Source organism: Erithacus rubecula (assembly GCF_903797595.1).
Source record: "Erithacus rubecula genome assembly, chromosome: 18".
Taxonomy (NCBI): domain Eukaryota; kingdom Metazoa; phylum Chordata; class Aves; order Passeriformes; family Muscicapidae; genus Erithacus; species Erithacus rubecula.
Genome location: NC_136670.1, coordinates 1143598 through 1170366, shown reverse-complemented (window position 1 = coordinate 1170366; position 26769 = coordinate 1143598). Strand labels below are relative to the sequence as shown.

The 26769-nt window shown below is 45.1% G+C and overlaps 2 protein-coding genes across 2 annotated transcripts in view; one reads left to right on the top strand and one right to left on the bottom strand.

Moving 5' to 3' along the window:
• Positions 1–26769, top strand: part of NDRG3 (NDRG family member 3) — a 378731-nt gene that overhangs the window by 48721 nt on the left and 303241 nt on the right. The gene's annotated exons all lie outside the window — the stretch shown is intronic.
• On the bottom strand, positions 730–25834 carry SAMHD1 (SAM and HD domain containing deoxynucleoside triphosphate triphosphohydrolase 1). Its single transcript, XM_079321489.1, has 16 exons — positions 25641–25834; positions 25468–25534; positions 20332–20404; positions 18299–18459; positions 16520–16635; positions 14974–15044; positions 14050–14205; positions 11365–11465; positions 11160–11268; positions 10535–10626; positions 9068–9183; positions 6629–6768; positions 4107–4196; positions 2914–3018; positions 2460–2597; positions 730–1379 (listed from the first exon to the last, which is right to left on the bottom strand). The coding sequence occupies exons 1-16, from the start codon at positions 25783–25785 to the stop codon at positions 1314–1316; spliced, it is 1746 nt and encodes a 581-aa protein (XP_079177615.1). The 5' UTR covers positions 25786–25834; the 3' UTR covers positions 730–1313.

The window sequence follows — 26769 nt, the reverse complement described above, 5'->3', positions numbered from 1 at the left end:
ACTGCCTGAGCCAGGCCAACACCCCTCTCCCCATCCCAGATATCAGGCCACAGACTGCTCCAATTCCTGAGCATTACTGAACCTTTCACTTCATGTTTTTTGTTTTGTGTCCAGACTTTTTCAAGCTTTGAGGTTTTATTTAATGGCAGCAGCCTTCCTCTTAGACCTGAGTAAAAGATGGGAGGAAAATGGTCTTCCTCAGTCACTTGTTCAACAGCACAGACATTCAGAATACTCACACCAGTACTGCCAGCAGAGGAAAACTGTAACAACCCTCACAGATCTACAATAGACAGAAAAATGACATAGGGATGGCCATGAGATCCAGGAGAACAGGCAGGGCTACAAGAATGGAGGGATTCCTGATGAATTTATCTGCCCAGTGCAGTGTGAAGCAGAGCCAAGTGCACCTGGTGCAGGATGGGCAGAGCAGGGCAGAACCCTGCTGGCACTGCCCTCTCTGCACACCTGAGCCCTGGCAAGCACCTGGGCAGCTCAGTCTTCCTGCAACCACTCACACCACAAGCCTTTTGAGCAGTCTTTGCAGGACAGACAGTAAAAAAGATAACATTCCATGTATCAAAAATACATAAGGCAATAAAAAGCTGCATGGCACTGCAATGCATTGTAACTTCAATAAAAATTATGGTCACTTGTAGCAAGAGGCCTGCACCAGCTTTTTGAATAGCAGAAAAATAATCTTTGATTACCAAAAGATTCCCCTGTCCCTTTTTTTTTTTTTTTTTTTTTTTTTTAATGAAATTATTTTTTCTAATTTTGAAGATGCTACTCTTGGCAATTTCTTCTTTACCCCACTGCATTTTCAGAAGCATACTTACCCCTCTCTTTCTCAGACACTAAGAAAACCCCAATGCTCTCAAAATCCCCATCAAACCTGGTTAGGATTTTTTCTGCTAAGTCATGCAATAGCACAGCTAAGGAAAGGATCAGGACTGGATGGAGTAGTGAAATCTTGTAATAACAATGAATTGCAATTTTTAAAGTTACTCTTGCTACACAGTGCCAATACATTCAAAACTAAATGAGAACTGAGTTTACTCTGTTGTAATGTTGTTTTTTAGAAGTCCATCTAGAATATGCACTTTAAGTATCTACATTAAAACATTCTGTGTTGTAAAATGCATTCTGCATTTTTCTGTGAATTCCTCCAGTCTGTCCAACCAGCTTTTAGAAGAGTTGATGCTCAATTTGCTCATCTTCTGAGGAAGCAGACTGAATAGTGCCAAAAAGAAACCTGTTACCCATCAAAAGAAAGCCTTTGTTTGCAGCTGGGTTCTGATGCTCTCCTGTGTTCATGATGTCATGTTATTCCAGGCTTCCTCCATTGGAATTAGATGAGGAGCAACAACATCACCATCCTAGTATTAAAATTCAGGAAACATCATTTCACTTTTGCTTTCTATTCTGAAGCAGAGGAAAAGCAGCTCAGTAGCAGATTTAATAGGAAAAAAAATCAATCCAAGGTCCCAGAATCTCTGTAAATCAATAAATACTGGTGTCTGTGCATCCCAGGGGTGGAAACTGCTGCAGTGAGTGGTGGAGAGACAAAAGTGCCCTGCCTGAGATGGTATCACCATTTGCAGTCCAGTTCTTCCTATATTATTATCAGAAAATCTGGAAGGTCAACTGGCTGAATCCTGGCCACTGGTCTACAAACAGAATCATTAAGTGTTTCCTCTGACTTCACCACAGTACCTCATTGACACTGCTGCAATCAACCAACCCTTGGTGCTGGGATGTGCCTTCCACTGTCTGAAACAAGCAAGGTGGGTACAGCTGAGGCTGTAAGGCCATCCCAGTCAGACACAGACATTCATCTGTGCTCAGGCATTGCCAACACAGACAATCAGCTGCCTGAGCTCAGAAGCAGGGGAGATGCACACTGCTGTGCTATGCAGCGTGCCAGGGCTGCAGGGAGGATGTGCCTGAACCTCAGCAATGTGCTAACAGGACACAACCACACTCTACAACCAAGGAGAGCTGCTGCTTGATCCCTTTGTAAATGGCCCTTCTAAAATTAACTGCTCTAAAAGACAGATGCCAGGAAAATAACCTAAGAACAGGCCTTACACAGTTTTCCATGCCTGTATCCCCACCTAAGAACATTCATTTCCTGAGTGGCCTCTCTTCCCCCAGCCTGGTCTAGTGGAAGGTGTATCTGCCCATGGCAAGGTTTGCAACAAGGTGATCTTCAAGGTCCCCTTCCAACCCAAACCATTCCATGATTCTATGATCCTATGGTACTTTCAGGTGTCACCAGCACTACTTCAGTGAAACCACAGCCTGCCCAGATGGGAGCCAGGATAAAACCAGGGTGACTGAGTGAGAGCCTCTGCCACAAAGGCAAGGCCTGAATGTCAGACTTTTTAATGAAAAAGCAAGCTTATGAATGAAGATGATGAGCTGTAAACAAGAAATACAGTAAGTGAATTTGTTACCTGTGGTTTGGTGAAATCATTCTGCACACACCACTGAACAAAGTATTGTTTTGCAGCTGAAATAATAAGTGGATCCTGACTTTTGTAATAAACCCGGACAGCTTGCTCCATAAATGTTCTGGGTAAAAGCTTTGAAACCTTTGAAATAAAACAGAAAAAAGCTTTAGTATTTCTTGGAATACAAAAGGAAAGCAGTAAGAAGCTCCACTACAATCCACTAGTTTTATCCAAAGCAATTGTGGTATTTCAACTTGCAGTGTATTCCAATTAAACACTGTTCATATGCAAAGGCCATGAGGGCTCTAGATTGTCATACCACAACACACACTGAAGACCTGCAAGGCATGGATCCTCCCACCTCTCCACAAATCCTGCACAAACAACCACAGAGGACTGTGATCACCTCCATCACAGCTGGTGAAAATGCTTTGCAAGAAGGAAAGTAAAGATCTACCTGTTCTTGAGCGATTTTGACTGCCTTGGTAGGATCAGCCTTGCAATAGAAGTGAACATTATCAATTGGATTTTGTTCCTTCATTCCATAATCCATGCTGATAACCTTGCAAGTAAAACAAAGTACATGACATTTGTTAATACTTGTCTTTAGTTTTCTCACAATAATTACAAAAGGCCACAAACACTCCACTCCTGAAAATTACAGTAATCAAATGAAACAGTAACTAACAAATTTTTACTTAAAAAACCAATCTGATGTTTGTATTTTGCATAGTTTCTTCGACCCCCTCTTGCTCTCATGCTGCCAGGTGGATATTCATATTTACAGTGACCAGCTCCCAGCTGTGCTCTGAAACATTCCAGTCTCCAGCACTGGAAGTGAACCAGTCCCTTGCCAGTCTGGGCCTCCCCAAAACACACAACCCACACAAGCTGCAGCAGAGCTTACAATTATAAACATGAGGTTCAGACAACAGTATTTACATCAACCTGGCACACCATCATTTCTGTGGTCAGCAGGGATCCACTTCCCTACAGTTTCAGTTTGTGGGATGGGAAAAGCCTAGGCTAATTTTTTAAAGCTCAGTGAACTGCTACAGTCCTGCCCAGAGAAGTGAACCTTCAGTGCAAGGGTGCACTGCCCAGAATGAACTGAGAACAGGGATTAAGCTGTGTGGTACCTGCAGACTACCCCAGCCCCCTCCTCTGTCTCAGGCTCCCTCCCTGCCAACACTGCTGTCTGCTGTGGCAGCAGGTGCTTTGTGCAGCAGACAAACCCCAAAGCACCTACCAGGCACCAGGTATGCAACACCAGGAGCCTGGAGGTCACTGTGCCTCTTTTCTTCCCACTGGCCCCACAGGTTTCCTGCCCTCCTGACCCACCCAGTGGTCCCCAGGCCATTGACACCCATATACCAAACCCCAGGGGTTTCCCCACTGCTCCTTGCTGGAGTGAGGACAGTGGCAGGAGAGCCATTTATCATCAGGAGCAGTGTGCAGATGACAGCCCAGTGAGGTTCCCCACACCCTCCCACCACAGCAAACCTCCCACGGGAAGCTCGTTGCCCTCAGCCCTCAAAGTGCACCAGGCTCCAGCTACAGACACCCTGTGGCTTTGCTCCTTCTCCAGGGCACACAGGGCCCTCTGTGATCCAGCAGTTTTTACTTGAACCCGCTCTGAGAGGTGTTTACATCAACTATGAAATTCTCAGCCTTTAGCTCCACGTCTGGAGGGTCCTTCTTTGGCTTGGAATTTGCAATGCCTTCTGCCAGGATATTACTCTGAAAGAAACCAAACCAAAAGATTAACTCAGATTACTTTTATGTACTCTCAAGTCTAGGTCACAAGACACAGGATGTTTTTAAAGCTTTCAATTCCTCACAGCTTGACAAGACTCCTGCAGCAATCTGGTTGTCTGAATTACTGTACACCACAGCCATTGGTACAAAACCCAGTTTTTAGAAACAAACTAGGCTTAGGCAAAATCCAAACCCAAAATCTGCCAGTCTGTGCAGAAATTTTACACCTGATGATGGGGCAGGGGGAGAGCAGGAGTGTGCCATCCAGAATGCTGAAGCATGAAAACAGAAAGTAAGTACCCTCAACCAACTGTTTTATCAATACAAATGTGCAGCAATGAAGTTCCCCAAAGCTGAATACTGGACATTTTCACAGAACTTTTTAAATGAAGGGCTGCAGGATCTTATCCTCTAATAAAGCTTTTACATCTATACAGCAAAACATAAAATAACACAAGAGACAGACAATGACAGAAAACACCCCACAAAAAGTACTCTGTAGAAGTACTCCACAAAACCTGAAACCCACAAAGGGGGTTTGTTTGGTTTTGGCCCCAAGGGAATATTCCCTGCTGACACTTAGGCCAACACAAAGAGGAGAATGATTAGAGCAGTTGGATTGGTTTTGGGGTTTTTTTTTGCTGCTGATTTGTTCATTGCAGAGATGGGAAGACTTGACAAGCAGAAAATCACACACATTGCCAGGCTGAGGCATGTGTGTGGTTTGAGGTGGCTCAAGAAACCAAAGAAAGGTTTATTTAGACTGAGAGTAAGCTAGGAAGAAAACCTTGCCAGCAGGGAACTGGCTTGAAGCAGCCTGTTGGTAACTATTTGTATTCCACATCAGAATGTGTATGTTTTAACTTACTTCCAATCTTTGCTTGCATCATTTTGAAATTATCTTTCTGGTTTGCAATAACTGGAAACTCAGCCTGAATTTAAGAACTCTGAAGCTGTTTGGGATTTCCCCCTGGCTCTGGTCAGTTTGAGGATCACAGAATTGCATGGGGCTGGAGCAGCCTGGTCTAGTGGAAGCTGTCCCTGTCCCTGGCAGGAGGTTGGACTGGATGGCCTTTAAAGGTCCTTTCCTACCCAAACCATGCTGTGATTCTAAAGATAACCTGTTTAACATAACCAGTGTGTGAAGAAGCAGAGCAGAAATAGCTCTGTCTTGTGCAGCCACTGCTCCCCTGCAGGGCCAGGAGGAGGCTGAGCCTCTGGCATTCCTGCCAGAGGCACCACAGGAGGAAACATCCTCCCTCAACCCTCAGCTGTGCACCCCAGACTGCAAAGCACTGGCTGGATATAATCATAGCACCAGCAGTGATCCAGTCTCCCTTCAAAGCAACACCCTGGACAGCCCAGGATTCAATGCCTCTGGCCAGACTGTCAAAATGGGAGCTGTTCCTTTCATTAACTAAGCTTCTAAAAGGAACTGTTTAAAGGTGGAACTCATAACATTTGCTCTCATACCTGCCTCCTTATTTGTTGGGCCACCTATCTCAACCTTCTCCTCAGAAGGGCAGAAACTTGACAATCCATGTACAACCATTTCATGTTTGCTTTCACCTATTTCCTTCAGTTTTTGTAATACAGAATCTCTTAATACTACTTTTTCTTAGACAAAGAACACAAGCAAACCTTCTCTTCAAACAAAAATATGAACAGCTACATCTAGTAGTCTTTGTCTAACCTTATTCTTTTAAAGAGCTGAATTATTTTTATGAAGGTTTTCTAGAAACTGACATCCACTTCTGGAAATCAGGCATAGAAAATTTTCAGCATTATGGCTGAAGTTTGGGAATAAGTAACTCATGATTTGACAACACAGTATTTGAAATAAGATAACAGGAATTAAACTGCTATCTGCTTTGAAAAGCACTCATGAAAAAGACTGGAAAAAGTACATGCATGCTCATGCTTAGTATAGAATTTAACACCAAGAAATTCAGCACCTATTATTCAGTAAATATTACTCAAACCAAAACATACAAATTACAAAGTTCAAAGCAAATGTGCTCCTCATTATTTTGAAATTTTCATGATCATCAAATGATGTAATAACCTTCCAAATCACTGGACTGTAAAAGTCTTTTATAAAATTTTGTATTTCTCAGCAGACTTTTTCCTGAAAATATTTCTGTAATAATCAGCTTCTGAATGTCTACCTGTTGCCATTCTTCTGACTCTTTGTAGATAAAACTTTCCCCAATTTCTTATATGTTTCATGGCTCAGCTACTTAAAGATGGGAAGAAAACTTTTGACTCTATTTTTCAAATAGCAAATAACAAAAAAAACCCAAACCTTCAAACTAAACAAAGCCCACATTGAGGTGGATATAAATGGATGGTCAGCAACTTCTAGAATGTTTCTATGGGTACAGAATTCAGAACCTTCCACTAAAGGACTTTACCTTTACAATTTCTTTCTTTGATTTAGGTCGAGTCTCTCCTAAAAATCTGTATAATTCTCGTCGTTCCACTCTACGCAAAATTTCTCGTGCCTCCTCCAGATTTTCATCACTTGAGTGCAGAATTCCCAGGTAGATACAATCTGCCAAAGTTACATTGACTTCTGTTACATATGTCACAATCCAGTGTCACAGTAAAATGAACAAACAGGGCCAAAGGTTAAAGCAATCACAAAAACTGCTGGTTCAGGAAAAACACTTCCAGGGAAGGAAGGAACTAAGTCTGACAATGAGAAGTCACAGTATTATCCTAATCATCATTAGATTCACAATGGTTGTTGGCAGAAAAACAATCTCAATTCTCACCCTGGCAACATACTTTGTTATTTCACTAGAAGTTACTCTCTCCTCTTATTTAGCCAGTCTTGTTAAGCAGACTATCCTGAACTCCACCACTAACTAGCTCAGGACATGGATACTCTGCCCTGTAAAAAAACCATAAAAAATAGCCATTAAGCCTTCAGGTTTTCTCTGACTTTGAATGCCAGCATCAAAATCCTCCCTCCTGTCTCCACATGACAGTGACACGTGCAGTGAGATTCCCACCACTGGAGCAAGACAGAGGTTTCTGTGGATGTGGCTTCAGAGCAGAAACTCCTCCTAGAGACTGGAGAGTGCTGAGACTCCTGTCCTAGAGACTGCTGTTGCCAGGATGCTGCTGGCCTGATCTGCACCCCACGACTGCATTGCCTGGCCAGGGACACCTGAGCACCTTGGACACATGCTGCAAACACAGCCCTGTGAGAGCCCACTCAGAGCTGCAACCAGGCTGAGGAGCTCCCAACACGCCCCAGAACAACTTCTGAGCCATGTACCAGAACACCTTCAACTGGTTTCATGGACAAGGTCAACCTTTGGTCCCAAGGGCAAGAGAGTGAGACAGCAGCTGAGACCAGTCCCTCACCCAAAATCTCCCAGTACCTCTGTCCTTCCCAAGACAGAGCCCCCCCACCCCAGAGATGGTAGCAAACTGCACCCTTCCCCCTCTTCCTTGGCTACCTATTTTATCTCTTTTAAATGTAGTTCTTTCCCATCTCTTAGGCAACAAATGGGAGAAAATTCCCTGAGCAAAAAGGAAAAAAAAAAAAAAAGGAAAAGTCCTACCCTCCACAGCACTAGAGGCATGAAGGAGATTTAAGAGGAGAACATACTCACCCTTCATGCTTCACTGTACATCTGATGCTAGCACATTCCTCACATCACTGTCCCTGCTGTTCAGCCCTCCTTGCTGAACAGATGGACCCAGCAAGCAGCTCCTGGCTGTGGCAGACTGGGAGAGGTGGGCACAGCCCTGCTGTCCTTGCCCTGAGCTAAGCTCCTCAGCAGGTCCCACAGGTAAGCAGGAAGCTTCAGCAGGACCTGCCAGGCCAGCCAGCCCCCAGAACAGGCCCAGCCCAGGAACAACTTCACCTCAGTTATTTCTTTTCTTCCTAGCCTTCTATTGCTCAGCAATGCAATTCACCTTCCCCAACAACTGCTGCCCCTCAAAGCCAGCCCCTCTTGTCCTGCTCTGAGCAGAGGCACAAAATGACAGAGGGGACACACAGCTCCTCAGCTCAGCAGCAGGAGTGTGATCACTGCAGGTGACTGTGGCATATGAAGGACTGCCAGCAGAAGACCTTCAGCATGACAAAGGCTAAGGCACACAGGATTCTCTGCAACAGTGCCCTCAGGCCCTGTCATTTCACCCATGGGCCAAAGATAGAAGTTCTCTAGTCCCTCTGTTGGCCACCTAAGGCTTGGTGATGGAAACTCAGGAGAGCTGCCTTGGAAGTCCTGGTGAGCTCTAGCTGAAAGGTGCTGCCAGTAATCAGGAGCAGTCCTGAGCAGGACCTGCAGCACCCCTGCCCTACATGCACAGAGCCAACCACAGAGCCTTGGAGCACTAGGGCTGCCTGGCCCACAGTGCAGCTCTGAACACAACCAGGGGAACACTGGGCCCCACAGCACAGACCAGGAGAGGCAGGCAAGCTGGACAGCAATCCTGAGACCCTGTGAGAGCTGTTTGGAACTTGCTTTGGGAATAGCTTCACACCACAGCACACATCCAGTACTTCACCTGACAGAGCCACCTGCAGTATCAGTTAGAGCTCACTTACACCCCACTTGTGACAAGTGCAACAAACTCAGGGCACGGGCAGGACCTTCTAACACAGCTGAATCTGAACATATGTGGAACATAAAGTTGGTGCTGCTTTCTCTCTCTCTCTTAACATAAAAGTGATTTAAACTAGAAGGTCTTGCTTTCCCAGCAAGATTTGAGAGCATAAGCATTAGACAGCCAAGGCCTGCCTCACCTTCTGTGCACAAAAGCAGTAAAACCAGCATTTTAACAAGTACTCATGCTCTTTTACTTAAAAAAATATTTCTGAGACCTCTTACCAGTTAGTTTAGCATAGGCTTCCATGTCTTCCATTGCTGTAGAAATCCGATACACTTTTCCTCCAGAGCCTCTTATTTCAAAAAATCTGTCTGCTTTCTGAAAGGCTTCTGTTATCCTGGTTTGAGACAAAATTATGACTTTAGGATAGTATAATTTTGAAACACCTCACTGGTCAACAGGCAAAATGGAAGAAATTAGTATGTTATAAACAGAAGACAACAGATGAAACTGTATCCCCAGGACAGAGCAGACACTGATCACTGCAACATCTTGTCTTGTGCTGTCACTGCACATTCCAACAGAGATTTCCTGAAGACAGGTTCAGTACAAAATGTAACCTTTAGATGAATGAGCAAATTCACTTTGTTTTGCTTCAGACTGTGTTTAGAACTGTTGAGACAATTGCAGTACCCTGCAATATAGTAACATGGTCCCTGAGCTGCAGCAAGGTTTCTTCACAGATGACCATACCCTTTCACAGACTCCCTGCTTCCTGAATTAGCTGAGAGGGTACAAAGCATTGTAAAGGGAAAGCATCACAAACACGTAGGATTTTCAGATGGGAAAATATTATGTTCTAAAGATGAAGTTCTTCCAGATGTCCATGTATCTTGCTATCATTTCCAGCTTGGACACTCTTTTGGAAAGGCTGCTATACTTACAGGAAGTCAAGAACTGGGTTTTTCTAAACTAAAAAATATGTTTTACTCATCATATGTAGGTACTGTCAAACCCGAGCAGTTTTAATCTGAGTTTCAGAGGATCCCTAAATCAGGTGTTGAAGTTTATGAAATGAATGCAATCTAAATCACTCTTGTACTGTGTAATCCTTAACATTCTTTTTTTACAAAACTCAACAGACAGTTACCCAGACAAAACTCTAAGGAAAAAATATTTGGGTATACAAGTATTTCTGATCCTCAAGAAAAGTAAAGAGAATAATGTTATAGGGAAAATTCTATAGACATCAACAAGAGAGGCAAAACAGCAGGTAGCCAGCTGAATTGGTCCTGAACAAATCTTGCATTACATAAACACAAAGCCAGGCCTTAGCTGAGCTATATGAGCCCATTCATGACTTCACCCTGTTAGTAACCAAGCACTTTGAGCTAAGTGGTCTCTTAACTTGCAGATAAGGATTTTACTTCAGCTGTCAGCAATTCAAATGGTTTAAGCACACCCTGGTCCTGTGTTTCTTCAGGCCTTCAGTAATTTTCCTTTGAAAATTAAATTCTGTGAGAAATTTAATTTTATGTGGAAGGATGTTTTTGTCCTACTCTCTTCAGTTTTGTTTGCTTTGTTAATCACAGTCTCTATGACACTCTAAGCACTTAGTTTTTTCACAAGAATCAGAAGTTGTTTTGATTCTATGTCACACTCTATTGATTTTCTAAATATTCTAAACAGATGTTTGTTTCAAGAATCAAAAAAGAAACTGAAAAGGAAGGAAAGGAAAATATACTTGCATTATTTCAATGATGTTGCCAGTCTTATGCTGGTATGCCCTGCGGTGCAGGCAATTCCGGGTGTGGAACATCTCGTACAAATTTCCAACTTCCTGAAACAAAGAACCCCTATCAACATTTACTTTGGCCACTGTCTTACTAGGAAAATTAAAACAATCAATTAATTAATGAAATGAGTTGTCTCCTCCCATTTACAGCATAAAGCAGAATGATTATTATTCACAATTTCCAAATTTTGGAAGTGGCTCAGGCCACCGTAGGAGAGCAGAGTGCTAACAGTGACCCCAGGCAGCAAAGAGGATTCCTCACCCCTTTAGCAGCCCCTCCCCACAGCCACAGCCACTTCCTGCCCAGCAGACCTGGAGCAGGATCCTGACAGGAGCAGATCTGACAGGTCTATAGAGTCTCCCCTGACAGGACCTGCCACAAATCCTTTCAAACAGTGGTTTGCTCTGTCCCTCCCCCAAAGCGTAACTTCAGAGAAAAACTTTCAGAGCAGCAACTACTTCTCTTCCTTTTGGGCTAAAGGAGCATGGGGCAGGACCCCCAGGACCCAGGCATGGGGGGCAGCTCCCCTGTGTGCCCCCAGGTGCTCTGACCTCCCTGGGCTGCACACCCTGCTCACCTTGTCACGGGTACAGATGTGCTTCTGGTTTTCCACTTCACAGACCCGAGTGAAGACAAGCAATCGCTTATAGTCAAAATTATTTGGGATTCCCAGGTGATGGCAATCCCTACAAATATTCCACAGAGTTTAACAATATGATAATTTTTGTACATACAATAGCATTTTGTCAATAGGAATTAATCATAAAATGTAAGATTTGTACCTTGCAAAATAATCCCACTTGTCAACGTCAATGCCATTTTTTTTATTAGCTACAATCTCATAGAGGAAACTTTTCTCCTTTGGTCGACCACGGTAGGGCCACTGATGGGAACCAGGAAGAAAAACATCAGAAACAACAGGAAATTAAAGAGTACCAACAATGTCAAACAGCTTTTTAAAGTCAGAGGGAATACACTTGGACTTTGCTTGTGACAAACATCCAACACTGAGGTGGTGAAGAACAAAAAGACAAGGAAGGAACTTCCAGAAGCTATCAGGCATTAGAAATACAACAGGGCCTAAGCAGCTGACTTCTCAGAATCTCAAGAAGAATAAAACCCATGGAACACAAGTATTCATTGCCCCAATACTCTACTGAAAAAAAAAAAAAAAAGAAAAAAGAAAAGAAAAAAGAACGTATCAACAAAGGGGAGATTTTGGAATTATTTAATTCTCAGAGAATTAATTACACAAACATGTCACTGTCCTGCAATCTTCTGCAATCTACAACTTTATAGAACAGAGTTTAAAAACACTTACTTAGATATTTTAAGCAAAATTTGTTTGAATAGTCAGCTACTTAAACTCCTACCTCACAAGAGACAATTCAGCCATAAGGTAAATAGGAAATGAACAACAAAATAGTAAGATACAGGGTGCACATTTCCTTGAAAATTTGAAGATCCTTCACCTAAAAAAATGCCATTAAGTGGCCCTGAAATTCTGAAAGTGGAAAACATTGTATGCAAATACAGCTTCCATGTTACCTGCACTACAGAAATACTAAAACTGATGTGAATAGCAATGGAAACGTGTATGCAGCAGGAAGAAAGCATATAATGGATAAAAATACCATGATCACAAAGAGCTCTGCTACTGGGATATGCTCAGGACACTGTGTCTGGTGCCTGAACACCCACTGTCAATGCCATGACAGAGGCCTGCACCACAGTGCTCAGCCTGGCAGTGCAATCTGCTGCCTGACACCAGGAGGGTGCTGCCATGTATCGTGTGTGGCACTCCTCTTCTGGCATTCTGCTGGAAAACAGGCACAGAATCCAAATAAGGCAAACCAGACACAGGGAAAGAACCTGGCACAAGATCAATGCTAGTGGCAGGCACCAAGATGCATGTGCAAACGAGCCCAGCAGGATAAAAATCAGTTTGTGGGTTTTGCAAATGAATGTCCCCTTTCTATAGGATCTCAGACTCAATTTCACTATGCCAAGTCCCCTATATTTGCCATGGGATTGCTACCGACCCCTGCAGCAGAAAATAATGGGCAAGTATGAACATTTGTGGATTACTTGTTTGGGACTACATTTAAATTCTGGCTAGGACCAGATTGCCCTGACAAATCTCCTACTGACTTCAGCTGCTACCAGTTCTTTACTCCAGTGGCAACTGAATGATTGTCCTTGAAGAGATGACAAAAGCTGTAAACTGGAGAGAGGACTTGAGCCTTTCACAGAGTTGCAATGATTAAAACTGCCACCTCTTCTTGCTTGCCTCTTGAGGCAAGTAATTTCTTCAAGCCTTATCCCTGCCTCTATGTTTACTTCTGCAATAAATCCAAGCATTTAGCTGCTGTCATCAAAGCTGTTGTGGCTCTGGCACTTGGGCCAGGCTCAGATTGCTCACTGCCTCCCTGCTGCCAGTTTTGTTATCCAGACTGGAAGAGGCCTCCTTTAATCCAGGCCAAGCCTCCCCAGCTCCCTCAGCTGCTCCTCATCATACTTGAGCTCCAGACCCTTCCCCAGCTCTACTGCCCTTCTCCATTGCACCTCAGTGTCTTTCTTCAAGTGAGGGGCCCATAACTGAACCCAGAATTTGAGTTGTGGCCTCAGCAGTGCCCAGCACAGGGGCATTGTCACTGTCCTGGTCCTGTTGGCCATGCTATGGCTGGTACAGGTCACATGCCATTGGCCTCTTGCCCACCCGGGCATGTCTGGCTCATTTTCAGCCACTGTCAACCAAACAACACCTCCTTTCTGCCCAGCTGCTTTCCAGCTGCCCTGGCCCCAGCCTGTGGCAGGACCCAACACCTGGCATTGTGGAACCTCACATGATGGCCTAGGCACATTGATCCAACCTGTCCAGATCCCTCTGTAGAGCCTTCCTGTTCTTCAACTGAGCACAGCCTGCATTTCCTAAACCCAGGCTGGCTGGGCCTGATTGCCTAGTATGTGCTGGATGATGGCACTCAGGATGATCTGCTCCATGACCTTCCCTAGCACCAACCCAGGCTGACAGCACTCTAATTCCCTGGATCATCCTTCTGATCCCTGTACACAGAGTCACACTTGCTGATTTCCAGTCAACTGGGACCACCCAGGACTGCAGGTAAATGATGGAAAATACCTTGGTGAGCACTTTTTCCAACTCCTTCAGTACCCTTGAGGGGATCCCAGTCAGCAGTTAGGTTCCCTAAATATAAGTAACTTTCTAGAGCTTTCCTCTGATCTGGAAGTTTTTGGGTAAGCATTCTCAGGGAGCTGTAAGCACATTAACACATTTGCCAGCACTGTAAAAAATAAACACAATACTCCTCCAGCATCAATAGTGACATGATTCCCAGAACTCCATGAAGCTAGAAGTAACATATAGCAGAAGTCAAAACTATCTGCTCTTTCAGTGAAATAAAGATATTTCTTGGGATAACCACAGGGGCAGCACACTGACTCACCGATTTCACACAGGCAGTTTCATCTACAGGCCCTCCTATTTGTTCCTTGATGAACAACATATCTTCTTCCAGGACAAGACCATATGACCTCATGACTTCTTCTAGGTTATTGGAAGTGATCAAATGCTCAAACATTTGAACAGAAGCAGTTTCATGCTGTGAAAAGAACCCATCCAAATATCGTATTATGTAGTTTAAGCATCTTTCCTGCAGTGTCACAGCTTTACTCCAGGTCACCAGCACTGCCTGGCAGGGCACATGGGCAGGTTGGTGTGAAGTACAGCACCTAGGTACTTTGCTAGTCATTTTGCATTGAACAGAACAAGAAATCACTCAGTCTACAGTCCAGAAGGACACTTCACAGCAGAGCACTGTTAATTCTGCGTGCTCACAAACAGCAGCAAAGCAGCTACAATGCTAAAAGACAAAATAATCAATTTTGCTGTGTAAAAGATTAACCAGCTTACTCTGCTGATTTTGCTAAGACACTACAAGCAGAGAGAGGCCTGAAAGGACTATGTTGCACTTCATTCACAGCAAACAACCATTGAAAATCTGTTCAAAATTTTGGCAAGTTTGAATTCTAAACACTATTGAGTATCTTGGCCTTGAACTAAAACATTATACTAGAAAGGAAGTCTCCAGTTGGTGTTTTGCAAATGTAAAATATATTCTGCAGAGAGCTCTCAATATGCATTTTAGGGCACAATGCTGGCCAAAAATGATCAGTGCAGCCCTAATAAAGATATCATCATAAGATTAGGAAACAACACTCTGGTTTTCAATTAAGCCATCAAAATGATGCAACAAGGTAAGGCCAGATGGCCACTATAGCCTCACAAGCACTGGAATTCTTTAAAGATTAATTACTCTGCCTCTAAATATTTCAGGTTTATATTTTTATTTTAACAGTGAAAAGCCTACCTTCCACTTCAAATCTGGACGAGTAAGTGGAATAAATCTTCCATCAAACATATGTGAAAATGGCCCATGACCTTAAATATAAAGATTAACAGGTCTAGTTTGAGACATAGTTGTCAGCAAAAATTTCTTGAGAAAGCTTAGAATCTGAATTCTTCTGTATATGACTTTTCTTGACACGTCATAGACTTATCCTGGTTTGGGCTGGAACAGACATTGCAGATCATTTCATTCAGACCCCTGCCATGGACAGGAACACCTTCCACTGTCCCAGGCTGTCCAATCTGGTCGTGGATACTTCCAGAAGTGAGGCAGCCACAACTTCTTTGGGCAACCTCTGCCAGGGTCTCCCCACCCTCACAGCCCAGAATTCCTTCCCAATATCTCACCTAACCCTGCCCTCTGCCAGTGGGAAGCCATTTCTCCTTGTCCGGTCACTCCAAGCCCTTGTCCCAGGTCTCTCTGAGCTCTCCTGGAATCAGTTTTATGTGGTCTAAGGCCTCTCAGGAGCCTTCTCTTCTCCAGGTTGGACACCCCCAGCCCTCCCAGCCTGGCACCAGAGCAGAGGGGCTCCAGCCCTTGGTGCATCTCCAAGACTTCACTCCAGCAGTACCCCATCCTTACGTTGAGACCCAGGGCTGGAGGCAGCTCTGCAGGTGGGGGGGTCTCACCTGAGCAAGGCAGAGGGGCAGAATCTCCCCCTCACCTCTGCCCATGCTGGGGATCAGCCCAGCACATGTGGGGTTCTGGGCTGCCTCTGGTCCTGTCCAGCCTCATATCCACCAACACCCCCACGTTCTTCTCCTGTGGGCTGCTCTCAATCTCCACCTCTCCAGCTTGTCCAGGTCCCTCTAGATGCCCCATCCCTTCCCTCCATCATGTGACCCCACCACAAAGCTCAGGGCAAACTGCCCAAAGGTGCATTGATCCCACTGTCCCCATCACTGACAGAGATATCCAACAGCACTGGCCCCCACGTGGGTCATTCATCACTGGGCTCCACCTGGACATCAAGCTTGTAACCACAACTCTGAGTGCAACCATCCAGAAAATTCCTTACTCATCATCTATGAGGAAGGCTCAGGTATAACTAGCACACTTTCCTAAGATACTTCAATGTTACTGCACTTAAGAGCCAATTCCAGCACCCACAGGCAAGTGCTGCAGCAACACTGAGAATATTAATTACTCTGTGTCAGCACTAAAGAAAAGAAGTAATCATGAAATAAATGTTAAAATTTTTGAAACATTCTGAAATGTTTTAAGAGACCTGGAGAAAACACAGAAGGAAGTGGACATTTCAGCCACTGAGGGCAGAACTCTAAGCATCAGTTGGAAACAGGACAAAACACAAGCTAAGAGTGGCCACAGATTCAAGTGAACTGTCTCCAGAGATGTACTCCAGACCAAACAAAACTGATAAAACCTCTCTTGGAATATGGCCCGTGCACTGAGCAGCCCAAAACAGCTCACATGTTCTGACCTCACAGCCAGCTTTTCAACATGGTTATGTTTCCAAGAGCAACAAGCCATCCCAGGTGTTCCTTACCTAAATCGTGACAAAGCCCAGCAATTTCTACACAGAGGATGTCTCGCTGGGTTATACCCAGCTCTGGCTGTCTGTCCTTCAGTGTACGAACCAGACATCCTGCCAGGTAGCCAACCCTGTTACAGGGGAAAAGAAAGATATATTGCACTGGTTTAGGATGAACAGAAAAAGAGAAGTTCTCCTATTGTGTTTTGCTCCATTAAGTCACAGTCCTTGTCTGAGAAGCAGGATACAAGGAATATCCAAAGCCTGACCTGCCAGAGAATCACAAACTGCTTCCTGTAACTGAGTTTTAGTCCTCTGAAAGCAAAAAAGCAAGGGATACCATGCCCAAATGGGATACCATGCCCAAAACACAGAGACTCTACAGGATCCTGCAGTATTTCATAACACACAATTCCACAATAGCTATGTAAGGGAACAGTAGTGCACCACTGACAGTGAGAATCTCTAAGAACCTCAGTTTACACCAAATCCTTGAATTCCAGTCAGGGCAAACTGCAAAGGTCCACAACAGCCACCAAAGCATTTCATATTTCTCTCAAACTGCTGCTTTAATCACAGCTCATGACAATTATTTCTCTTCTTCTCATTCATTTTAGATTTGAGATTTGATTTAATTGAATGGGACCCTCTGTTCTCATGACACAAAACCAGCAGGAGCAAATACATGGCACATACTCTTGTAAACTGTTTATAACCTCTACACAAACCCACCTGCCTCAACAGTTCCCCTTTCAGAACAGCTTAAAGCAAGACAAGGCTTTCTATGATGAGGCAGTATTATTTCGTTAGTCCAAATTTCACTGAGGATGGCTTTTTACTAGACCAATAAGCACACAAAGCTCACTTCTTCTATTTGTAACACTGTAGAAATCTTTGAAATGATATACAAGTGGAGAACAACTGTCCTAAATTTAACTTGATAGATCAATGAACTGTTCAAAAGAAAAGTTGCTGGTACAACTGGCATTTTCAGACTTCTGTTGTGGAAACTTTGTTTATATTCAATTTCTGTCTTTTTGGTTAACCAGATGCAATCAATCCAGGCAATTCATTTGACCCTTTTGCAAACAGCCATTTTGAATCTTGTTATAAGTAAGCCAGATTTACTTCACAATATTTCAGCACCAACAAAAGCAACTTTAGTCTGGCCAGATCACCTGAATAAGAACCTTGAGAAATACCCTTAAAACAAGCTCAAATTTGTCATTCACCAGCTTCCCTAAGGAGTGTGGCAACATTCTATGAATCCTTATATCCATTATATTTCTGCTAAATGGAATTACAGCTATCAGCCTGGCAAGTGATACCACTGACTGCATGAAGCACATCTCCCTACAAAAGCAAACATTACAGATGAAATGGCTTTAGGCTGTGCTGGATGATATGTGGGGATTACAACTGTCTGGCAGATCATAGGAGTAGCCCTGGTACACTTCCTAAGTTTGTGCCTTAAAACTTGTATTTTGACTGGGGGACTATAAAGCACTTACAGTTTTTAGCTAACATTATTTTTAGAATAATAAAGGGTGGGGAAGGAAATCTAATATTGATCCATCTTGTAGGGTTTTTTATCTGTCTTTACTAAAAGAAGTTCAAAGGAACAACCCACAATCACACAGGATATCCAGGAGCATCTGAGACCAGAAACACCCCCCTGGCAGTTTTCACCAACACTCAGACAGCAATACCCCTTGACTGGCACCCCACAGCAGCAGAAGCAGACTCAGGAATATCCAGATGCCAGAGACGTGTGTGCCAGCACCACCACCTTACCCTAGGGAGTGTTCAAAGCGGTTGTGAGAGGCTCCTGGAAAAACAAAGTAGGTGCCACCCAGCTGCTTGATGTACCGGAGGCGCTGGAACTGGGGGGTGTCAATGATCCGAACCAGCAGGGGATGAAATTCAATGTGCCCATGGATAGGATCATTAAAAACCTACAGAAGGGAAAAAAAAAAAAAAAAAAAAAAAAAAAAAAAAGAAAGACTTTGAAAGGAAACAAGGTAAAGGATATTTAGTCAGGTATTTGGTGGGAGAGAATGCTCATCTTCTGTAAAACAGACATATTCTGCCAATCCTATATGAAGATATATCAGAATCATAGGATGGCTGGAGTTGGAAGGGAACTTATAGACCATCTTGTTCCAACATACTACCATGGGCAGGGACACCTTCCACTAGACCAGGTTGCTCCAAGCCCTGTCCAATCTGACCTTTCCCAGGCAGAGGGAGCCCTCAACCTCTCTATGCAACTAAATTTATCTTGAAGAACTACTAAAGCTTGACACCAAAAAGATAAAACTGCCTATTTCACATAGTAAGGGTAGGAAAGTCAAAATGCCTCAAAATATTACCTCTACCTGTGCAATTCCAAAACTTAACATGTGTGAAAACTGCTGTCTTTATTAATCTGCTATTCCAATTAAAGAAGGATACTAAAATGCACGTCTGAGCTATTCAACAGAAGTATTTCACCCGGTACTGTTCATGCTTGTAAACTCAAATGCTATTTTGCTTCATTATGACTATTATTTTTTCTCTTAAAACAAAATGCAAACCCTCAAGATGACTAAAATATGAAAGAAGTGCTTCCTGATATGCACACATTTTTGGAGACATCTCAGTAACTACAGGGACTCAGTAGAGAATGTATACACATTTAATCTTTAATCTTGCTGTCAAACTGCAGGCAAGACCACTCCATCAGACACATACCTTGATAAAATACTAAGGCAAATAAGGTTTTCCTGTGCTCTCTCCCCTTGGGGACTGAGCTGGGAGGGCTCTGGGCTGGGAGATATGCAGACTACTACAGAATGTGGACAGCCCTGGCCCCAGTTAAACCAACACACACCACCAGGAGAAACAGCTGGACACAGGAAACAGTGAAAGCGAGGAGGAATTTGTGAACCCCAACCTGGGGACAAACTAATAAAATAAATGCCTTAGCTTGCAATGCAATATGTGACCAAAATATGTATTCTATTACCATCTGTTAAAACCAGGTGGAGCAGTGTTCTTTATCTCTTCCGTAACTAATCCTCCCTCCAGTGGGATATCTTCTGTTAATGAGCCATTGAGTCCCACTGTATGACTGATAAAATTACATCATCCCACTGGGAGATGCTCCAGCCAGGGGGAGGAGCCAAGCCTTTCCTACCCAGATAAAAACTGAGATTTGGAACTCCCCAGGCAGCCTTTTTCCACTGGATTCCAGAGGAAAACTGCACCTTCTACAGGAGCACTGCTTCAACAGAACCACATCTGTCACTGCAGGAAGATGCAACTACCATTTAATGGGACTGCTACCAACACCCTGACTGACAGGGTGTCAACTTGGATTCTGACTTTGTCAGTGTTTAGTTGTTCTCTATTACTGTACTTTTATTTAAATTTTTCATAGTAAAGAACTGTTATTCCTATTCCTACATCTTTGCCTGAGAGCCTCTTAATTTCAAAATTATAATAATTTGGAGGGAAGGGGTTTATATTTTTTTAATTTTCAAGAGAAGCTCTTGCCTTCCTTAGCAGACACCTGTCTTTCAATCCAAGACACAGCTCTTCTGCTCATTTGATCCCTCACCACCTGCAGGTGCCCACTCAAAGCTTCCACATGATGATTCTAGTATTCTAGTTAATGTGGTTTTTCACAGACCACCACTACCAAGGGCCCAGAGCTTGCTGCTGTGCAAAGGAAAGGCACCAGCTGGCAGCACCTAGCCAAGAGGGGAGAGGCAGAGAGGGGAAGCAGAGTCCCGTGCAGGGCTTGGGTCAAGACCTGGCCATGGTGCCCCCATAGCATGGGTTACCTTCATCACCTCCATGTGCTGCTGTCGTGGCTGTCTCAGGCACGCCAGGACTTCCAGTCGCTCAGCTGGGCAGCTGGGAAGGAAAAAGAGACACTAAGAGGAAAGTTTGCAATGCACTTCATTTACAATTTGCAGTACGTATGGAACTACTTATGCGAGTTCACATTACTTTGATATTCCTTGACAGAAGAAGTTTGCACCTGCAGCTTTTTCAGAAAAATATTGAAAGTATTTATCCTTCTAAAATCAAGTATATTAGGAAGGAAACAAATAGGCACAGAACATGTCTGTAGAGCAATGTAAGTGCTTCTACCACTTACAGAACTAAGAAATAAAACTACCACAAAACTGATGAAAAAAATTGTGCAAGCCACACCTGGAACCCTTTAAATTTATGGGAAAGACAGCATGCAGCACCTGAACAACAGACATTTTTTAAGGATGCAAAAAGTCCTTAAACTAAAATGTCAGAGTCGCAACAAATTATTTTTATAAAAATCTCTTGCAGTTAGTCAACTCTGTATTAAAAGTTTAATTTTGTCAAATTAACTTGAATTTTACAAAAATTAATTTCAACTCCAACAGCAAAACTACTGCAATTTAAAACATGTTCTAATTTTCTTAAGAGAGATTCTTTTATTTCGCAAAGGTATTTTGCTGTCATTTTTCATAAATTATTAAAGGTTTCCTTCACAACACACAGCTAAACTTCCAGTGCAGATACTCTGCTGTAGCCACATCAGTCTAAGAGCACAGGCAGGACAAGTCTGGAGAGAGAGAGATAATATGGTCTATCACACCTACTTTTATTAACTCTGTCTGCAAGCCTTGCTCTGAAGCTAAATGGTTTTAGCCTCACTATGACAGCAAAGACTATCATGAGAAAACACCTTTTCTCTACCAGTTAACCACTGAGACTGGCTTATAAGCCTTTCAACATAAAATTTAACAGAAAACAAGACTATAAAGTATCAACTACTAGGAAAAAGTACTGCTTGAAGCACTACCTGTCCTCATCTAAATCTTTTAATAATTCACAGTCCCCAAAATATGAAAGGCATGTGATGTTTGAGCTATTGGTGAGCAGTGTTACTCTCAACCACTTGGTATTGCTTTCCCTAACAGGGAGCTCTTGGGCTGCAGCTGCTGCTCAGACTGTCACAAGGCAGTGCTGGAGCACCTCTCCTATGCAGACAGGCTGAGAGAGCTGGGGCTGCTCAGCCTGGAGAAGGGAAGTCTGCAGGGAGGCCTCACTGAAGCCTTCCAATACCTTAAGGGGACCAATAAAAAGGAGGGAGAGGGACTTTTTATAAGAGCAGATGATGGCAATCAACAGAGAAGGGATCCCTCTTTGATGCAAGCATGAAGCCGATTTATTGATTGCACACATCAATATATATCTTTTCAACTACAGCTAAAAATAGCACAACTACACGATTGGTGTTTCTAAGTAACATTACTTAATCAGAGCTCTACACAGACCAGCACAGGGACATAGGGTATTGCATGATTTATTTTAAACAAAGCACACTAAGCACACTTTTTTCCTTCTCCATTTAGGTTTCTGCTTTGGCTTGCCAGGGCTTGTTGCCTACCAAACTTAGTACATCCACTTCAGTCATGAGTTGAGCTCTGAGCCTTGCTCTCCAGCTGTATTTCTACAGGTGGATACTGTCAGGACAAGGGGCAATGTTTTTAAACTGACTGAGGGCAGGGTCAGATTGAGTATTAGGAAAAAATTGTTCCCTGTGAGGTTGGAGAGACCCTGGCACAGGTTGCCCAGAGAAGCTGTGGGCACCCCACCCCTGGAAGTGTCCAAGGCCAGACTGGACAGGGCTTGGAACAGCCTGGGATAGTGGAAGGTATCCCTGCCCATGGCAGGGATCTGAATGAGATGATCCTTTAAGGTCTGTTCTAACCAATACTATTCCACTGTTCTAAGAAGAAAAGCATCTTGGTGATGCCCAGACCACCATGTGTTTCATGATACAACTCTGAGAGCAAAGGAATCAACACTACAACCAGCAACTATTAAACTTATATAATGAATGCTTCTAAGAACTTATTTTTCATAAAGAACTGCAGAATTAACCAGGTTGGAAAAGACTTTTGAGATCATCAAGTCCAACCTATCACCTCACCAACTAAACCACGGCACTAAGTGACACACACTTCCCTCCTGGGCAGCCCCTGTCAGTGCCCAATCACTCCTGCTAAGGACTTTTTCCTAATGTCTAGCTTAAACTCACCCTTGTGCAGCTTGTGTCTCTTGTCCTGTCACTTGTTGCCTGGGAGAAGAGACCAGCCCCACTTGGCTGCACCCTCCTGTCAGGGAGCTGTAGAGTGAAAAGGTCACCTCTGAGCCTCCTTTTCTCCAGGCTAAACAACCCCAGCTCCCTCAGCCACTCCTCATAAGGCTTGAGTTCCAGACCCCTCACCAGCCTTGTTGCCCTTCTCTGGACATGCTCCAGCATCTCAACATCCTTCCTACATTGGGGGGCCCAGAACTGGACAGTACTCAAGGTGTGGCACAACCAGTGGCACAACCAGCACAGGGGAAGAATCATTTCCTAATATGTTCTGTTCAGATCTGTCATAATCACAACCCTTTGTGCCCCACGCTGGGCACCAAGGATGGGCAGGGAACTCGGTCCCACACAGCTGCTAGCTGCTCTGGTGGCATCAGGAAAAGGTTAGACGCTGCATGCTGGATCCTGGTGTGACCAAATGCCTAGATGTCCCACCCACCCTCCCTGCTCTTTGTCCTCCTTCAGATAGAAAACAGCTGCAGGGCATTTTTCATCTGAAGTCTACAATGTCAGACTCCCCTAAGCAAGACAAATCCTGTTAACATAGGAAACTGTAGTTTTCCAGGGTTCTGCAGACAGATTTCTTCCAACAGCCAAAGCAGCATTACTGCTAACTGCTTGGAAGTGGTGACAACTGGCACTTCCTTATCCACTTCCTTCCCTGCTTTGTCCACACCCTTCTTCATGCTATTGGTCACAAGGATGAGAAGATCCCTTTCCCGTGTCAGAAGGGGTCAGCCAGAGAGTCTCACTCATCATCTGTGTTCAGCACTGCACACCACATGAAACACCCACTGCCAGCAACATGAGAATGCCTGAGAAACCCACTGTGCTGCCCCCAGGCACCACAGCTCTCCCTCTAAACATCAGGAACCCAGGGAACATAAAAAGACATTCATCAGTGGCCTGTCACAGAGAAATGATCAAAGTTACTACAGAACAGTGTGCAGTGGACAACAAAATAATTGTTCTCGGTGCAAAGATGAGATGTTTACAAAAAACAGAATGCTTGAGCAATTTCTCATCCACCTCCCAACAGTTTCAGCTTAATAGAAACAAGATGTCAGATCTCACAGAAGGAAATTTATACAAAGTTAACAGTATCTTATACAAAGAAAACCCACAAGCCTGTAAACCCATCACTATCCACTCTCTATACCAGCTGAGAGCTCTCCACAGCCATGTGCCCCCATCACCTGTATCTCATGCTGAGGGACTCCTGCTGCCCTGTTCAGCACTGACAGACAGTCTCTGACTCCCCAGACTGGCTGCACATGTCCAATATGTCCTGGATGCTCCTTTCCTGTTAGAAGCAAGCAGTGTCCTGGCAAGCGCTAAATAAAACACCAGCTTGTCATTTCAGTCAGGAAATTACCTGGTACTTCAGTAATAAACAAAGCCTTCAGCTGCCTTCCATGACATCACAGCATTTCTATCTGCACACTTCAAACAGCTGCAGTTAAACTGCTTTTCCACAAAAAGAGAAATCAAAAATACATTAATTACTCCAGCACATCTTACCTTGCCCAAAATGCAGCACTTCTGCCTTGTCCCGCTGTGTCACACCAGCTCTTTATACTCATGCTCAGACACCCGCCCTTCCCCACTCCCATTTGCATGCTGATGTCTCAATAAAACAGGGAAAGAGCCCTTCACCCCCAGCATAGCACGAGCTCTGATGAGTTTTCAGCCAAGGAGCCAACACCAAAGTGCTCTAATCCCCAGCAGAAAGCACAGCTCTGCACTTGTGTGCACCTGCCAGATTACACACCCCAGCCTGCCTCAGGGCTACCAACTACAACATCAGCAAACAGCTGGAGCCAGCAGGTGGGTTGTGAGACAGATTTGAAGGAAACAGTATAAACAAGGTTAACAAAGGAGTAAAGAAAAGATATTACAAGATTAAAAACCACCAGGAAGTATGTGGTGAGCAAGCAGGCTCACATCCCAGTAGAGGGGAGCAAGAGAGGATCCCCAGTGGGGCAGAGAATGGGCAAAGGGGCGTTTCTAACACACAAAATAGCAGGACAGATTCATACTCTCTGCAATTCCAGAAAAGCAAGAAAACATATTCACCACTAGAAAGATTACAAGGGTTTTGGGACCAGTCATTCCCTCACTGCCGGGAACAATCCTTTACACACTTTAGAACAGCATCCAGTCTGTGTTTGTGGCAGGTGACTGCTACCAGCCTGCCTGCTCCAGACTGCTCAGGGCAGCAGAGGCTCACAGCAGCAAGGACTCGGCCACTCACCCACAGACCCTATTCTGCCAGGACACACAACACCGCTTCTTTTTCCACAGCAACCCACGCTCCTGTAGGCACAACAGAGAGCCAAGTCTCAGCAAGGCTGACCTGTCAATGCCCTGGATATCTCCCAGGGAGACGGGTGACACTCGGCCTCTCCTGAGCAGCACCTCCCGCTCTGTCAAACATTGGGGCCGCTGTCGTTCCTGGAGCTGGAGCAGCAGCAACTTCAGGCAGAAAAGTAAATTCCTGTCAGAACCCTTTGTGTTCCCAGCAACATTCCAAAGCTCACTGTGCTACTCAGGGGAATTTCATTAAACCTCTTCTAAAGGACCGAGTTCTTTTGTTTCTCATGGTTATCTGGGTAGCGTGCGTCCACGCCTTGGCTGTGTTGGGATTAGCAGGGAACAGGAACTGCTCCAAGGGTCCGAGACCGGCCCCACCGAGCCCGCTCCTCGCGTTCGGCCCCGCACAGCCCCGCAGGAGGCGCCGGGGCGGCCGCGGCCTAAAGCCGGGCCATGCGCGTGTGGAGCCGCAGCTCCTAGGCCTCGCCTCCCCTTCCCCGCGGGCGGCGCTCACCAGACGCGGATGAGCTCGGGGGCGCAGGCCGGCAGGTCCAGCAGCATCCTCCCGGTGACCCCGCTCTCTGCGGGAGCAAGAGAAGCGTCAGCGCCAGCGCCAGCGGCGGGGCCGCGGGGCCACATGGCCCCGGCTCCGGTCGCGGTCGCGGTCCCGGCCCCGGCCCGCCGTACCTCGGAAGCGGCGCAGCAGGCTGGGGTCGCCCACGCCGCAGCGGGAGAGGTGCTGGCAGAGCCGCTCCGTGTCCCACAGCCGCGGGTCGCCGCGGGGTCCCTCGCACCGCGCGCGCTTGGCGGGAGCGCCCGCCGGGCTCCCCATCCCACACCGCCACCGCGCAGGCGCCGCAGGCCGGGGGTCCGGCGCGCGGTGACGTCACCGCCCCTGGGCCCCTCAGCCCTCGGCATGGCGGCCCCAGGAGCCTCCGCCCGCCCTCAGCGCCCGCCTCAGCCCGCGGGGCGGCGGGGTCCGCTCCGGGCCCGCCGCTGCCTGCTCGCCGCGGCGACCCGCTGTGCTTGTTGCCCGATCCGAAGAAAACACAAACAACCGAAGTCGTTTATGCGGTGCCTTATTGAGGGCCCGGGAGCCTGTGGACTAGCGTCCAGAGACAGAGCCCCATTTGACAGAAAATTTACAGGGTTTTTATATGTTTCTTTACATGATTTCTTCATCTTAACAAATTCTTACTTCATTCTCGATGCCTGGTACCATAATCTCTCTGACATTTAAGATTCTGCCAAAAGGTACATTCCCTAGATAAATGGATACACTCCTTAAGATAAGTAATTATTTCTCAGCTATACTGCTTACATTACAAAATTTGCTATAAAGTTCATCTGCAGGTTACATGCGGCCTTCTAAGCCTTAGCATAACTACTACTAATGTCAACTAATGTCGATTACTTAGGCTTACTACTATTTTAATACAATTTATTGTATCAAAATGGCAACATGCTGGCGGCGGCCCTGCGCTAGGGCATTCACGTGGGCTGCCTAGAGCCCTGCACCGGCACTGCCCGGTGACCATCCCAGCCGTCGTCATGAGCGCCGGCTGCCACATGGTGCTCCCAAAAGAAGTGATGCCACAGCACTGCTGCCTTCAGGCAACACTGCTGAAGACACTCAAATCTGAACTCAATCTAGATCTCATTCCCAAGACATCATGGGCCGTGGAAACAGCCTCACCACAGCTGCCAGGTGCCCCGTTGCTCCCAGCCATGTAATGGACACCACAGCCATCCCCGGCGGAGACGCAGGGGCTGCGTTTTATGTACCTCGTTCACTTGTAGTGTCCCCATATCCATG

Excerpts from the sequence above, each read along its gene's own strand:
- SAMHD1 (XM_079321489.1), bottom strand. The coding sequence starts at position 25,785 with ATGGGGAGCCCGGCGGGCGCTCCCGCCAAGCGCGCGCGGTGCGAGGGA. Across the intron at positions 11,269-11,364 it reads AAGTGGGATTATTTTGCAAG|GGATTGCCATCACCTGGGAA; the intron begins GTACAAATCTTA and ends GAATATTTGTAG. Across the intron at positions 1,380-2,459 it reads ATGATTTCACCAAACCACAG|GATGGTGATGTTGTTGCTCC; the intron begins GTAACAAATTCA and ends TTTTAATACTAG.